We start from the raw sequence: 17,432 nt of genomic DNA on the forward strand, positions 1-17,432 counted from the left end.
TTTGAACATTATCAATGTTTGAACAAGAGAGAAATGTGAGAACATGGAAATGCCTCAATGAGAAAAGTGTCTAAATTGTGTGGTAGGGGATTTTAGAGCCTTAAAACATTTCTAAGAATTGTAAAACATAAAGCTAACTACTTCGCGGATTTCATTTATTGCGGGTATTTTTTGGAACCTAACCCCAGCGGAAAACGAGGAAACACTGTACAGTACTGCTGCCTTTTACACCTACTGGAGACTTCTTCATATAACACGCACAGCACAGTTCAAAAAGGCCCACAGGAGCTGGACCACATTGTCTGCACTTAAAAGTAGCCTTTAGTGATATTATCTTAAATGTCGCTGTGGTTCGGAGAAGGCTATAGTAGCATAGAAATTCACTGCATCATACTGACAAATGTTTCGATACTGTATGTTTTGACACTTTCATTGAAAATAACCAAAATATTAGAAACCACAACAACATAGATGTCAATGGCTCAATGCATCTCTAGTGTAAATCAGTTCTTTTCTTTTTTTTTGTTCTGAGGACTACTCTTTAAATATATATATATATATATATATATATATATTAGGGGTGTGAATTGCTTAGTACCTGCCGATTCGATTCGTATTCATAGGTCACGATTCGATTCAATACCGATTAATCCCAATACGAATTTGTAAGTCGATTGTTGCGATTTTTTTTTTTTACTCAAATTTAGAAAATACTAACCAGTAAACTTGTACATGTGCACTGTAAGATTTGTATGAAAATGCATTATTTATTTATCGAAAACTTCAGTCTTATAACTGTGAGCCACTGTAATTAACAAACCGTTTGTAATCGGTTTCATATTTGAACAGCTTTGAAATAAAATATTAAGGCTTAATATTCAATTGATTAATATAACATTTTTCCATAATTAACCCTACGTAAGACATTTTGTTGAATATTTTCCATCAAAAATGGACGTTTAAAAATCGATTCGGCCGCCTATTGAATCGATTCGAGAATTGCGCGATGTAATATCGCGATATATTGCCTATATGTCTTTGGAATGTGGGAGGAGACTGGACCACCCAGAAAAGACCCACGCAAGCACGGGGAGAACATGCAAACTCCACCCAGGAAGGCCGAAGCCTGGACTCGATCTTGCATCCTCAGCACTGGGAGGCGGACGTGCTAACCAGTTAGCTACCGTGCCTGCATAGAAAATATGGTAAATAATTTTTTATACTTTCCCTTTAAAATCAGCATTACCATCAGTTTTATTGGCTTAATGTGTTAAAAAAATGTTTTGTATATTACTATCACAGTTCTCATGGCCAACAATTCGTCTTGCCTGACCTCAATTGATGTTGTTGCCATGGCAATTGCTTGAACAGCTATCCTGTGTCTTTATTCCATTGAAGTGACTCAAACAGGTTGTTCATAAAGTATGCTGCACAGACTAAAGTCAAAAGACATATACCACTTGTAAGGAACAAGATGACTAATTATGTGCATGTGGCTTTGGAAAACTGGCAAAGATCCACCAAATAACAAAATACTGCTGATTAAGATTGCTGGTGTATTGCAATTTGGTGGTCTCACAACAAGGTGCTGACGCTCCTGAAATATTACAACTACTCCACTGGTCATTTCCGTGGTTGCACTGTTTCAGTAAAGTCGCAAAACACATAATTTGAGTTAATAACTTCCATATCACAAGACAACAATGCTACTGTACTGTATGCGAAGAGCCTTATGCTGACTGCAGGGGCTTCCCCAGCACCCCACCCCCTCCTTGCTCATAGCATTGTGATATCAGACATGAATAATTATCTCATTAAAATCCCCCAGAACCATCTGTCCAGTCCGTCTCCTCCTAGAACACGCTCATAAACAAAAGACTCTCATTGCCCTCGTTACCCTCATTAGGAATTTAAGCTTTGCCACATTCTGACAACTGTAAGAGTGACATACAAATAATTTTGATAAATATATACTAACTATTAGCAATTTAGTTTTACTTATGTTCCAATGTGTTTGTTGGACAACATTTCATTTGTGTGTATGAGCAACAACTCTATAGATAGGATTTCAGCAAGAAAAGTGTGGCATCTTGACAGTGTTGAATCAGTGAGGGAAATCAGAAGACTCTGGACTGCTGGTACTTTTTATTGTGCTGATTTCGGTTTACGTCCCTCTGTGCCTCCTCTGCACTGGGAAAAAGAAACTCTGACTTCACATTGGCATCAAGAAGGGCAAATAAATAAATAAATAAATAAATAAATAAATAAATACATCCCAGATCTTTGCTGTAGTGACAGTCTAAAAAATAGGAACACTCTTCTCCTGTCATTTCATAAACAATGTGTTGAACAACGGTAATGCTAATAAAGACCCTTATCCTGATGGTGTCTTGTTTTTCCTTATTGCATCCTGGTTTGACAGTGAAACACAGGAAGTAGACTATGTAATAAGGTCTGAGCAGTCTTCAGTTTGGAGCTTCGTGACACCAGTCTCCCTCTTCACATCCGAGTAGCCGTCTAACTTGTGTTGTTTGTTTAGATTTCAACTCGTTCGCCAGCCATATTTGCTCATTCGTCACTGCCAATTAATACTGTGCAAACAGTGTCTCGATGTCATCACAGAAAAGCTGGATGTGAAGGTGAGACTGCAAATTATTATGGGATATTGTACGTGCAAGCATATAGGAGCAACATGTTCAGCATGGCTGTCACAAGCAAGCAGGTGATTTCAAAACTGTTTTTTAATAGATTTTTTTTTCTCTAAGGCAGACAGTAAAATATGAATTATTTATCATGTATGTATCGTTTTCCCAATTGAGCACATTACAAAGGGCTTTGTAGTCCAAAAGTCTGGGGGCCTCCCTCAATTGGAGGCTTTGGGTAATGAGCGCCTCTATTCATCAACAAGCAGAATGTGTCTTGTCTGTGTCTGCCTGTCAACAGTTGCTGGATAAGAATCTTACATGTCCTGCAATATAACCATTATGACATAAGATACGTCGTTTATGGAGAGTGCATTTTTTTCTAGGGATTCATTTGTATGATATTTGCATGGGTAAGAACTTAAACCAGTTCTTCAGGATGAGTAAATGCAAATGTTGATTTTCCATCTAGGTTTTCAACATGGCTTTAACTGCTTTATACCGCCACCAAGTGTTCGGCGGCTGTCCTCGGCACAACTCAAATTTGAGGAACATGCTATCGACGTAAAATTGCTTTCGTTTCTATGTTACCAGATGGTGGCTATACTTACAGTCTAAGTACAGATAATTGTGTTAAAAAATAAATAAATAAATAAAGACTAAAAGTATAAAATAGCACCAACAGAATTATAAGAACAATAGCATAAAAAATAAAATAGATATTAAAAAAAAAAAAACATCGTAGATTTTATACTAGCTGGTACTCGTGATGATAAATTGAAAAGTTCATCTCGGCACACAAAATATTTTCCATCTCTTCTCTAATAGTGCTATAGTAGTAGTAGTAGTAGTAGTAGTAGTAGTAGTAGTAGTAGTAGTAATAATAATAATAATAATAATAATAAGAATAATAATAATAAGAATAATACAAAAAAATCATATTACATGTCCCTAATAGCTCTTGCAAGAGCTATTGCGTTGGCTGAACTTATGACAATGCTGTCAAAACAATGTGTTTCCATATCTAATGTTGTGATAACAAAAATGCTAAATTAGCTAATGATAACAAACAACAACAACAACAACAACAGCATTATGTATCCCCCCACCCCCATATTACACTGAGAATTTGAACACCAGAAGCATTGCAGTGTTTTATATATATATATATATATATATATATATATATATATATATATATATATATATATATATATATATATATATATATATATATATATATATATATATATATATATATATATATATATATATATATATATATATATATATATATATCAGACAGTCACAAAGTATTTATATTTATACTTCGCTACTTTACACCGCTGGTTATTGGAATTGAACAGGGACATTTGATGGATTATTTTTGCCAGCACAGCTCATTTTATTTAGAATTGACATGTGCAGTTAAATTGTACTGCAAAAATGTCAGACAACGGAGTGCAGCCAATCAGGTACACGCTGACATTGACTGCCGCGGTGCATGATGGTCGTTGTAGTTGACTGGCCCCCGATAGTGCCGGCAGTCGGTTGGCGGCGACACGTTGAGGACTACATAGCTCCGGGTGCCGGACAGATGCAGTTCGCGGTGTCAGTGCTTCACAGGATCGACATACAGCGCCACACAAAGCTGTTTTTACGAGTTCTTCGCCGCTAAAAGTTGACGTCTTCGAGAATGCAGTCAGAATCGGGGATAGTTCCCGACTTCGATGATGGGGAGGACTTACAAGAGGAGCCCAAAACGTATTACGAGTTGAAGAGTCAGCCCTTGAAGAGCAGGTCAGTAGTTATTTGGCACGCTGAGGTGGTTTTGGTATTTAGGTGATAATGAGGCCGCAGACCTCTCGTAAAGTGCTGTTCTGGGCGAGTTATGGGCTTCTCGCTGACCTAGAGCGCCGCTCATTGTTGATGTTTTTTTTTCAGCCCCCCTGGCCGCACACTGTTATGCAACATTTGGGTGTTGTCTTGTTAACATCCACTTCAAATATTAGCTCGGGGAGGGCAGACAGGTCAGGGTGCTTAGAGATGCTCATCAGCCAAGACAAATTATAACAAATTATTTAATAACAATAATGATTACAATTTATTGGTCAGACTCAGGTCCATATGACAAACACACAGCACATGTTATAAAAGAAGAAAATAAATAAAATACATAAAAAATAACGTAAGACAACGTAAGACAAATTATAATCGAACACAAGACAATAATTGTAATAATATAATATAATATAATATAATATAATATAATATAATATAATATAATATAATATAATAGAATAAATATGCTCAGAATGGCGCCAAATGTATTGCATTGACAGCATGCAGTCCAGGGTTACTATATAAAACAATGAAGTAAAGTAGCCTTGTAACCTAAACAGTATGATGTCTTCATATAGTTTCAAATCGTTTTGTAATTATGACAAAAACAAAACTGTGTCCTGCAGTTTTGTTCCCTAGATCACTTCTAACGTGGATTTTCTGGTCGAATTTCTTCTAGTTGATCATTTTCTAATTAGTAAGTAAGATTTATTTTCTTTTATTTACGCAAACCGCATTTCTTTGACAATTTTTCTATTTATAAATAGGCTAATTATGTCTCACAAATGTATCTAATTTCAAAAGCTACGATTACGACTCAAGACATGAAAAACATTCTTCATGTTGATGAGTGGCAAGAAAAATTTTTGCACACTGATGATCTCTAACCATAAAGTGTTGGAGTATATGGTGTGATTTGACCATTACCAACCAAGCACTTGGCACAAATAACGAAAATCCTTCAGTAATTGATGTCTACCCAAAAAGGTTTATTTCCTCAAAATGCCACAAAATGTCCTCAATGTACATTTTTCTGTTCTAAATGAAGTGCATCACCGTACTTTGTTAATAACAGAGTTTCTTGGCCACGGGATGGCACCAAAGCAAATTTTATATGGCTTTGGCCTAAATTAAAAACAGCAAACATTAGAGTTTTCGAGGAAATATAACGAATCAGTTATATATGTTGCATGCAGAACTGCAAATATGCAAGGGCTCATTCAGTATTCAGTATATTGTTTTAATGTGTGAGTAAGTAAGTAAGTAAGTCAGTAAGCAAGCTTTATTTGTATAGTCCTCAAAACGATGCCGATAGAGGAGATATTTTTTCCACAAAGCAAAACAGTTTACAGGTACCTTAATAACATTCCTGTGACGTGTTTTTGTCAAACTAGCCCAAGGAACAAGAATTGCAGCACTCTTCAACCCCTTAAACTAAACCTTCTGAAACTAAGCCTGTTTTGAGGGGGGAGTCCTGTCTCGGGGAAATGAGCGACTGTTCAGCGTGCACGTCGCCTAACCAAAATAACCCAGACCGAGTATAGCATACCGAGTAAGTATGTGCCACTTATCAGAAGCTAATGCTACCCCACCCCACCCCCAGAAAAAAAAAAAAAACTCAGTGCAGCAGTGACATGATGATTTTTTTTTCAAGATTGTGTAGTCCACCCATGGTCGACAAGGGTGGTTGTTTGCTGGGAGGAGGATGGCGAAACTCGGTGTGGAGCAGTTATTATGTAAATTAGCTAAATTGTGAGGACAAACGTGTCCAGGATGTTGTCAGCCTTTCACACAAAGTCAGCTAGGATTGTCTTCAGATCCCTGTGGTCCAAAACAGGATATAATATATTGAAAATGGATGGCTGGATGTGCACAGTTTACAAATTTCAAGACGGCCTGCTCATAAATACATTCTCAGTGGCCCAACTATTTCTTTACAACAAGCAATTAAAAAAGTCAACTTTCTATAATACTGTTTGAACCGTTTAAGGTGGTGGTTGGGAACACTCGGGAGAGCATTTTATCCAGCCCACTTTGTTCTTAAACCTCAGAACTGTAATTTAAAAAAAAATAAATAAAAAAAATCACTGTATCTCAAGCATTTCTAATGACCTGTGGTTCATGAATATTAAATCTAAAATATTTGTTGTGAGTAGAAATATAGTAAGTAATATCTCAATATTTATTTGGAGTGTTTCTAAATAGCGACTATTTTTGTTGTTGTTTTTTTTACGTCAGCACAACATGACTTCCGTAACTGTAGCTGTGTTGTAACTGTGTGCTTGTGAAACTAACCAGCATGGCCATCATGTAATGTTGACGATGATATCGTGGATGAGCAGTGACGTCTTGCAGCAGAATGTTGTCTGCTTACCCTATCCATGACCACATTGTCACGGTCCGACATAGTGAGGACAGGAACCCCACTGTGTCTGCACACAGATTTTATTTCACGTTTTTTTGGATTCATGCTCCTTTTGCGTTCGCGAATTGCTATTGTTTTTACGCTTCTGCTGTGTTTCCGTGTAACAAACAATTCCACTTTCCATGAAAACACTGCTCATCTGGGCTGTCCTAACCTTTTACCCGCTTCAGCATTTTTAGAGCAAATTCTTCATTGGTGAAATGTCATCGCTTTCATTTTTAAGTAGTGTGGCATTTTGCCGTTGGTAGTCATGGCGGCACAAAATAGAAATAAAGCACAAGAAGACTGCTCAGAGTCCAGGGCAGAAAATTTCATCTAATGTCATTTTATTTGGCTCATGTGAGCCCACTTCCTCCTCGGATCACATGACACTGACCCAGCATGTGAACAGTCTGATGACTGTTGGTAGAGTTGTTTCAATAAGTTTGCTTACCGACCTCCCAGATGTGTTGTGATGGGTACACCTTCTGTTTTCGCATTTTCTTCAGAAAGACCTTCTCACATCATCTCTCGGTCTCTCTCTCTTTGATAACGTGCTCTTGCTCCAGCCTTTGTGCTTAATATAGATGTGAGAGACAGTCAAACTTGTCTTTTATGCAGTGCAAATAGCATGTTTAAATTTAGCATTGATGTGTTATTTCTAAAAAATCAGTGAGCTAGGTGATGATTATCATGACATCCATTTTACTCTCTCCAGCACAAGTGGAATTATTACAGAAAATAGTTCATTCTCTATGCACAGGCTTACCTTAAAGGAACACTTTACTTATTGATCCATTTTTAGCAGCAAAAAGTTGCTACTTTTTCAATAATTAATTTGGTGACGTGATTATTTTTTTATGTACATTTAATAACTTTTAAACCGATGTTAAAATGAATCGAACGCCGGCATGTTTGTTACACGTGACTAAATAACCCGGATGTTTACGTCACTAGTGTGTAAACGCTACACTATGGAAGCACTATGCAACGCAGCCGTGCATCTAGCGTCAAACCCGGAAGGATTAAACCTTATCGCTTCGAGCCAACACGACAAAATAACCCTACCGAAGGAAAGTCTGCCTTGGATGTGAAAGTTGTGGCGCCAGATGGTCTTTTCAGGCACAAAATAAACTTTAATGAACAAGTGAATCAGGCGGTGTGAGTGGTGCTCGTGCGGGAGCTGCAGGAATGGACAATCCGCTAATGAATGTGTGCTGTCTGGAAATAAAAGAAATCGAGGATCGGTTCCTTGCGGACAATCTCAACTGCATCCTGGAACATCAGACATTCAACATGGCAATACTAAATAGACATTCTCAGGATAGCTTTGGTTGCGATGAAAGATGTGAAGAAGAAAAGTCTTGGAGGAGCCAATATCCAACAGGTAAAGTGACACACAGCACAAGCAATGCAAAACGTGTGGAACTGACAAACTATTTCAGGAAAAAGAAAAAAATAGTAAAATTATATGTATCGTCGTTACAGCGCCCAACCTCCCCTAGCTGTTTTTTTTTTTCTTTTTTTGCGTAGCGTCCCGATGATGTAAACGAAAGCTTGCAAGAAGGTTGTGTATTAACCGTGTTTATTTATAGACAAAATGAAGTAAGGAAATGCGAGACGCCGTTACCTAGGCTGGTTATCAATGGTTGGGATCCGAACGAAATTAATAGAAATGCAAATGAAACTGGAATGCACCACAGGAAGAACAGCGGGACAGAACACAAATGTAGTACGTCGCACATGCCGATGATAATGACACTAATACACATTCAATAAATTTTTTGTTAAAATAAGATTATGAACATGGTCAATTTGTGAAGTATAAACAACTTACGAGCTAATAAAACATAACGTCCGCGCCTGCTTGTCCTTGCCGGGAGGTCGACAGCACTTAGCAAGCCATTTTCTACGCAAATAGTCTTTTTTTGGGGGGGGGGGATAACATACGTGTGCTCCTCGCGGGTTTTTCCTTGACGACACCTTGCAAAATTTTGCAATACAGTAAGGCATAAGTGACGTTTGTGTCTTCCTCGTCGTTCTGTCTGCGTGAACTACTGTTCGCCAAGCGAGTATACACACTTGTTACGTCACCACTTGAGGGCGTTCCAACACGGAAGTACTTCTATGTTGAAAAAAGTTAAATAAATCAATATTGGGGTGTATTCTTCAGCTCTTATGCATGTTTCATAGCTAAACTAACTATTTACTGCCAATCAAGCCATACATGTAAAATTAAAGGTGCCTTCCTTTAAAGGGGAAATCAAGTTAAAAAAACAAAAAAATGTCTTTACAAAAATATGTCTGTACAGCCCCACTAGTCTAAACACGACATTCTGATTAATGTTGCGTTTGTGGAATAGGAATTAAGCAGCAAAATCCAGCCATTGTTCTCTATCCCAAGGGGGGGCGCCATTTTGACCAACAACCCAACAGTCTCATCTGTTTTTTGAATTTACTCAGGTGAGTTTCGCAAGCTGAGCCATATATGGCTTGGTGGACAGCGGTCGACGGGGTTTACTATAACTTTGCGCTTTACATAAAAGCGCACCGCGTTATCGCCCTATGCTTGCTAAAACAAACGGCTTGATGGTTCCCTGCATTGTATGAGAGTGATCCATCAGAGATGCTAACTTTGCTACTATCTCTCCCTCAACTCCTGCACACCCCTGGACATCTGGTCTGCCTTCCTTATCAGCCTGTCTGGTTTTCCACTGTCAGCAGCTGAGATGCTACTGCCCCCCTACCTACGGAAACACATCTCCAGCTTCTTCGTCTCCTTTGTGTTGAGGAGGAGGTGGGTCCTCGGTTACCAGTCCAAAACGTTCAGAGTTAGCTACTGTACTGTCTGTCATCATCATGAGGAGACGAATGGTGCATGCATAGACTCTCCCTTATGGGGCTCACTTACTGTTGAAATCATTGGAAAAAATATCAAAGAACGTGATACTGAAAAAAAAAAACGTGAAAAAAAAGAGCTTTATGTAGGAGGAAGATGACCTCCATCTACTCCTCTCCAATACCAGGCTAGTAGGCAAACAGCGGCGAGTGTGTTGATGGTCTCACCGGGGGTGAATGTGGTTCATAACCAGCTCCCGGCAGTGTCCTCATCAGATGTATTATTTGCGACACTGGCCTGTGGCTGTTGAGATCTTGAGGATTATGTGTTTTGAGCACCGGCACCATACAGATGCGGCACTCTCTTCATCTTCAGGCTTAATCTAATCTTAAACACTTAATATGCCTTTGGGACAAACTTCAGTAACCTCAAATCGGCACTGTTGAGGTTTAGCAATGGACCTTTTTTCGTTGAAATGTCCAATCAGAAAATCCACCTCCAGTACAGTTTGTAATATAGTAATTTAATGTTATCTAAATGAAGGCTAATTGAATGATCTTCCTTTGAAAGCACTTGGAAAATGCTCAGTGACTGTAACAATAAACAACACTGCTCACCACCCTTGTTCCTGTAAAAAGGGACAAGGGTGAATGTGGATAACATTTTCTTTGTTGATGCGTTACATCCTCCTTCTATCAGTCGTGACGAAATGACACATGTGGCTTGAAACGTGGCTATCCTTGGCTTGGATGCTACTTCTTGAGTAAAAGCGTAGAAAGAAATCAGAATGTTGTGCCACTGCTGATGGAAACTACAAAGTGCTCTGTGGGAGCAAAATTACAGGATTAGGAAGTGGCAATTTGAAGGTTGGAAAGAGCCAAATGAACCTTGTCATCGCTTTAAAATGTTTCAATATTTTATCCACGGCGGGTGACCGGTTAGCACGTTCGCCTCCCATTACTCAGGACGCAAGATGAAATCCGAGCTCTGGCCTTCCTGTTGCAAACAGTGTACAGACTTTTATAAATCTATCGGACATTTTTATCAGCTAAAATATACCTATCGGGCCAATCAAAATGACGTCATATTTTCCCATATCGGTCGATGTTTTATCGGTTCGATAAATATCGTGCATCCCTAAATATTACCATCCATATTTGCACACGTTGACATTACTTCACTTTGTAACTATTTATTGAGTTGATAACAATCCTGTCCAGTCCTTTGGTAAACACACGGCTTCTCCCTACAGCTGTTTGTAAAGTCTTATCTTTTCCCAACAACAAGGTTGCATACCGTTTTTTTTTCTTTTCTTTTTGCACTGCACTGCTAGGGCGAGCAAAGCCTTCAAAATGGATTGTTCATACTGTATTTCACACTAAATGCTTCCCATCATCTTGTGCAGTCTGTTGGAAACTGCATGACGAAAGTTCCTGCAGCAACACACTGGGGATGTTTGTGACCTGGTATGCTGACTCAAAGTCCTGATGTCATGGACGGTCTCATTGACCTGCATCCTGGAGGAGAGGTTTCAGGGTCTATTCTCTTGTGAAGGTCTGGCTATAGTAGAATGAAGATCTCATATTTTCCCCTAGGGTGTGTTCTTTCTCGTTATTGTACCTCTATGTTGCCGTTGTCGGATGATTTATGTGAGCCAAGCAACATTTGATATATGAGCAAACATATGATGAATAGCACCCTCTGCTGGAAGAATAGATAAAAATCCCATGATAATCCAACAGATCAGTGATACTCACTATTTGTTACACAACAGCCAGATTAGCGACAATATAGATCAACTCACCGGGCTGCTAAAATAAACTGGAAGACCGACGGGAGCACGCTGTGTTGCCATGTTTATGTTTGACATTTAATTCCTTTAAAACAAAATTAATTGACATGATAGCAGACTTTCAATGTCGGCGTTTGAATCTGAGTTGCATAACGTTTTTTTATATCTGTATGAAGCAGAATATAAACAATTGTATTGACTGTTTTCATATGTTTCTAAATGTCATTTTTTTATAAAGCAGTATTTGGGCAAATAAAAACAGACCCCCTGCGCGCCAACGTTGTCCCATGTTAAATTTAAATAAATAAATGTTTACAACATTCTCATGTTTAAATTCTTCTTAGCAAGTCACAGTGCTGGGGCGAAATTTAAAAAAGATCACAATATTGTAAAAATAAAGAGAGCTCATACTAAAAAAAAGCACAATATTGTTCTTTTGTACATAACAGCAATGCATATAAACCACCTACAATCTCTACTTGCTAATGCAAGCACACATTGATCGCTTCACAAGCAAATTAGGTTCCCCTTCATCTGACAATTAGCATAGATTTTAAACATAGAAGGCCAAAACATCCCTAATGAAAATTAAATTGCACTAATAAACTAGCCACTAGAGGGTGCTAGAACTGCACAAATGGAAATCAACATGACTTTTTTTTTTTAACAAATGTGTTCCTTTTAAATATTGTGAACATGACGACGACGATATTGTGGCAGTTTTAATATCACAATATCACGATATTGCCCTTATGGTTACATTCCTAGTCACCACATGAGGAGGCTTATGCATGAGAATGACCTATAGCGATAAATCTGTATTTAAAGGAGCTTTGTGGCGTTTGTCATTTTTTACTCATGACTGCCATCCTCTGGTCTACAGCGTAACTACAACCTCTGTGTCAAGCTCGTGCATGGGGCGCGTGTGAGTACGTACGCTAGAATAAACTGAGAAAAAAGAAAGAAATTAAGAGAAAAAAGAGAAAAAAATAGAAAAAAATTTTTTTTTCAGTTTTCTTGGAGTCTGAGCTGAAGTTTGGGCTGTGCTCGAAACTGGCTTCTTGTTATTTTTCCCCAGTTCCTATCCTAATTATGTGGTACACCCGCAGGTCCGCGGGGATGAGCATGACGTCTCCTTCCACCACTCCACCCCTCTATACCCCCAAGAAAGAAACAAACATTCGGTTTGTCCCGATAGCTATAGCGATCCGGACTTCACGTGACACGCCCCCCTGCGGCAGTATCGAAGCCTATTACTTGCAATGAGTGACAAGCTCAGCTTGCGTTGTCTGACTGGCTAGTGGAGACTAGGTGGTAGGAAAGTCAGGACATAGTTGTAGTTCCGGTCGCGGCCTGCTACCGATTGAGGTCTGGATGCGAATGAGAACACAAATGTGAATTTGGAAGTAAATAGGAAGGAATTTAACAGTTAAATTCCTTTTTAATGGGTTTATTGTATGAATCGCTGACAACTGTGTGATTTACTTATACATAGCAAAAAACAACAACAACAACAATAAAAACACGGGACCCGGGATGGGACCTGTGTAATAAAGGGAAAAAACACGTTGGGATGTGGGACCCAAAGCTCAAAACCAGGACTTTTCTGGTCAAAATGGGACATCTGGTCACCTTATCTTCAACCCAATTGGTGGAACAGTTGGCGCAAAAGACTGTGTAATATTGTATAAACCTTAAATAAATATTTTCTTGAGATGGATTTCAAGGATTACACCTGACTAAATCTTACACAACAACCACTCACTAGCAGAGACTTATATCAGCAAGTGAAACCGTATCTGTGTGTGTTTGGAATCTGCGCCTCGGTGGGCAGTGTCGGGTGTGCGCTCTTCCCCTAAACTCGGGTGTGCTCAGACGGGGGCTGGTCCTCCGCCGAGGACTCTGCGTGGCGATTGGAGAGCGCGGGCAGCCTCCCCCCTCTGACACACTTTCAGCGCTGCACCAAGCGGCATGACTTTGACTAGGCTCCAAGGGCGGGCGGTACACCTTCAGGAGTAAACAAACAAACATGGAAGCCGTCGGAGTGCAAGTGTACAGACCGTGCCCATTTGACCGTGTGTGAGTATGGCAGCACAGGGGCTCGGATATTACAGGCACGTGTTAAAGCGAGGGATTTTGAAGTCATGTTGGAATATACGTCAGTTGTGCGGTTTGTGTTGAGACAGATTTAACCCCTATCCCCCACCTACTGGCCCAACTCAGCATGAGGTGTTGAATGATCACAACTAGTGTCCATCCACCTGCTTTTAAGCACAAGTAGATCAATAAGATGTCTTACCAATGCTTGGATGTTGCTTTTTGGATGAGGCTGTTGTAACAGCTTAAGTTGGACTTTTTAAGTGTCCAAAGTCAGGGGCACCCTTGCAGCCTCTGGTTGCAGTCCGACTTGTCCAATTGACAGACTCTCCTAAATGCTCTTCTTCCTAGCATGTAGTGTGATGATAAGGGATGTCACGATAAGGGCAATATTGTGATATTAAAACTGCCACAATATCGGCGTCGTTATGTTCACAATATTTAAGAGGAACAAATCTGTTAAAAAAAAAAAAAAGTCAGGTTGATTTCCATTTGTGTAGTTCTAGCGCCCTCTAGTTGCTAGTTTATTAGGGCAATTTAATTTTCATTAAGGATGTTTTGGCCTTCTATGTTTCATATCTATGCTAATTGTCAGATGAGGGGAACCTAATATGCTTGTGAAGCGATCAATGGGTGCTTGCATTACCAAGAATATGCCTCAATATTGTTATTAGAGATTGTAGGTGGTTTATATGCATTGCTGTTATGTACAAATGCACAATATTGTGCTTTTTTTTTTTTTAGTATGATCTCTCTTTTTTTACAATATTGTGATCTTTTTTAAATATCGCCAACGCCCACACAATATCGTGATAATTATTGTATAGTGACATTCATATCGTGATAATATCGTATCGTGATATTTGGATATTGTTACATCCCTAGTGATGATGAGGTAAAAACTCTTTTCGTTGAATTGGTAGGGGTAAAAAAAAAAAAAAAGGTGCAGTCATTGTTCTTCTTGGTTTGTCGGTTTGGATTCACATAAATGCTAGAGCAGTGTTGCTCAACCCTGATCCCTGATCCTCCTGTTTTCAATGTCTCCAGATTCCAACCCAGGTGAGGATCGTTATCGGGTTTTTCCAGAGATTGCTAATGAGCTATTATTGGAATCACCTGCGTTGGAAATAGGGAGACAAGGAAAATAGGCTGGATAGTGTGCCCCGAGGAGCAGGGTTGTGAAACACTGTGCTAGAGAAATTGCAGATAAATGCATTTAAGTGAAAACGAGTGGAATAAGACAAAAGCTCTTTTGTGTGTTTGACATTAACTTGACTAGAGGACACCAAATGAATAACTTTGTTTTATGGAAATGCTTCAGGTCATTCATGCACAACACATGCAGTCTTTTTTTTTTCCTTTGTTGAATGGAAATTATACAAAAATAAGACTTTCAATGAGTTGAATTAGAAAATATTCGTATACCCAATTGGAACAAATTTGAGAAAACAATCTTTTGCAGCATATTAAAGTTACTAAAGTGGCCTTTTGGTGCCTTTTCCCAGCTACAGTAAATTATATTCACTCACTAATATAAGAACTCACTTCAGCTCTTTTTTGTGCTTAATTTTACAAACACAGAAATTAAGAATGCTTCAAGGTACTCCAAACATCCACTATCTGCCAAAAAATCTAATGTTCGCTTCCAATTATTCACAATTGATCCTTTTGAATTTCTTCCAATCCATTATTTGCCATATGTCACTTGACATTTCACATCATTGCAGAGCTGAAACTCTAGATTTCATTTAGCCTTTTATGTGACCACTTGGTGGCAGCAGAGATGATTTGAAAACTCACTTTTGCTGCATAATTCAGAGTTCACACTTGAAATCAGTTCAAAGTAGTGACATGTTCACGGGCTGGTTGCTAAAAACCAAATAAATAAAAATAAATAAAAGTCCTTGTATGTTTTTAAAAATGAGGAGTGAAAGAAACAAATGCAAAGATGTTCTTAATTTCAGCATAAAGGCCTTGATTGAATGCATAGATTATATATGTGCATGTGTGCAGCATATTTATGGAGGATCATGTGGCCATTCCTCGAGTGGATTTTTTTTTCTCATCAATCCATTCCGCTTGTGACGATGCTTTGTTCTGTCACATCACCAATCTCCAATTTTGTGAGGTGGAGGCAGAAGCTGTTGAATGTTCTGTCTTGCGTGTTTGGAGGTCTATCTTTTCGTTGTGTCAGATCGGCATGGGATCTTAAATTTTGACAGTATGATAATTGTGGCCAAAAATTTCAAGGTATTAAAATTACAGCTAGCAACAATTTTGACTGTATAACTTAAAAAATAGAACTCTTTTGGAATAAAACAACTCAAACAATACAATGAACATTAAAATATTAAATCCAGTGACTTGGATTTAAAATTTTGTGATGAAAGAACCGCAATCACCCTTGCAGACAATGGACTTATGAATTATGAGCTTTAAAGCAGCTTCTAGGTTTTGGATACAGAACAAAGAAAAAAAGAACTAAGCTAAAAACTAAAAGGCTCATTCAAGTTTTTTTTTTTGTTTGGCTGCAGTTCAGTCAGTCTAGTTCATCTGTCAAGCAATTAATCAATACTAGAGTATGTTGTCGTCGTCGTCGGCATACCGGCCAATTGTAATCCAAACAGAGATAATCTTCAATTTTGGGATCTCTTGCCTAATAAATCGATTTCTACTTTTAATTCAAATTACTACATTCACACACGAAACCATGTCGAACTCTTGTGGGGGAGCACCCGCGATGCCCCCGCGGAGCAGAGTGATTGACAGGCTGTCACTCTGCTTCTTCACTCAGTCACACCGAGTTGGGAATTAAAAGTTGTGACATGCGCCAGTGTCTTGTATGTAATGTAGACTAATGTAATAATGTATGTCAATACTAATGTAATGTTTTGATCGCATGTCGATGTTGTCTATTTCATACGACGCTGGACATGACGCTTCTTCCATGCGTCAAAAATGAACCGTCTGCCTGCATACGTCGCAAATATTCCTACACAAGGAACTTTGTCAATTTTTAAGGTACATCCATGTATTATATACCACTTTAAAGGAAATTAAGTGTAGAATTAGAATATATGAATATCTCAATTTTGATTTTTTGGCACATGAGAACCCTATGAATCACATATGAATCAGGTGTGCTAGTGGGCTGAAAACATTGAAAACCTGCAGACTCCGGACCTCGAGGACCGGAACCCTGCTGTAGGGCTTCTTCAGCTGAAACTGGGGTCTTAGTCTCGGCCAGTGCTTCCCAATTATTTTCTGTCATGCCCCCCCAGGAAGAAGAAAACATCTCGCGCCCCACCCACGCCCCCTCTACACCCCCCGCCCCCCCCCCATACGCTTCGTCATATTTCCTTTCGGGCTACTTTCGTTTGTCTCTTTATCGCCATCTCTCTCCGCCTATCATCTCATCCCTGTTAAATATTTTTTTTCATGGTGTCACTTGAGGGTCTGCTACACTTCGTGCCTACACTTCATACTCATACTCTGTGCTGTGTGCAAAGCACGCATGCTCAGTGCAAACAAAACCCCTACCCCACCGAGCAAATGCTCCCTGCGCACACTCTGCCAATGAGAGCGCCACTGCCCCCTAATGTAGTGGAGGTGCAATTGCACTTTATTCTAAGACAGTAAAAAATAAAAATACAAATAAAAAAGCATGTTCCCCGAGGTCAAATGCGCCCCCCTTGACGAAACCTCACGCCCCCCTAGGGGGGCCCGCCCCACTATTTGAGAAGAGTACTGGTCTAGGCGAAAGAAACTTTGAAAAGTTCCATTGCCAACTAGTCAGCTGATGTGAGTACAAAACAT

General features: G+C 39.1%; 1 protein-coding gene across 2 annotated transcripts in view; it reads left to right on the forward strand.

Annotated features, from left to right (window-relative positions):
* Positions 1-4,239: 4,239 nt before the first annotated feature.
* Positions 4,240-17,432, forward strand: part of mitfb (melanocyte inducing transcription factor b) — a 34,963-nt gene continuing 21,770 nt past the window's right edge. Inside the window, exon 1 of one of the 2 annotated variants that reach the window (XM_077512552.1) lies at positions 4,240-4,442. In XM_077512552.1, the coding sequence (XP_077368678.1) occupies positions 4,339-4,442 (104 nt within the window). In that variant the 5' untranslated portion in view covers positions 4,240-4,338. Of the gene's footprint in view, positions 4,443-13,548; positions 13,599-17,432 lie in introns of those variants that run through there. The other variant, XM_077512554.1, reaches the window with a different exon arrangement.

This window comes from Festucalex cinctus, chromosome 2 (genome assembly GCF_051991245.1).
Source record: "Festucalex cinctus isolate MCC-2025b chromosome 2, RoL_Fcin_1.0, whole genome shotgun sequence".
In the NCBI taxonomy this organism is placed as follows: Eukaryota; Metazoa; Chordata; class Actinopteri; order Syngnathiformes; family Syngnathidae; genus Festucalex; species Festucalex cinctus.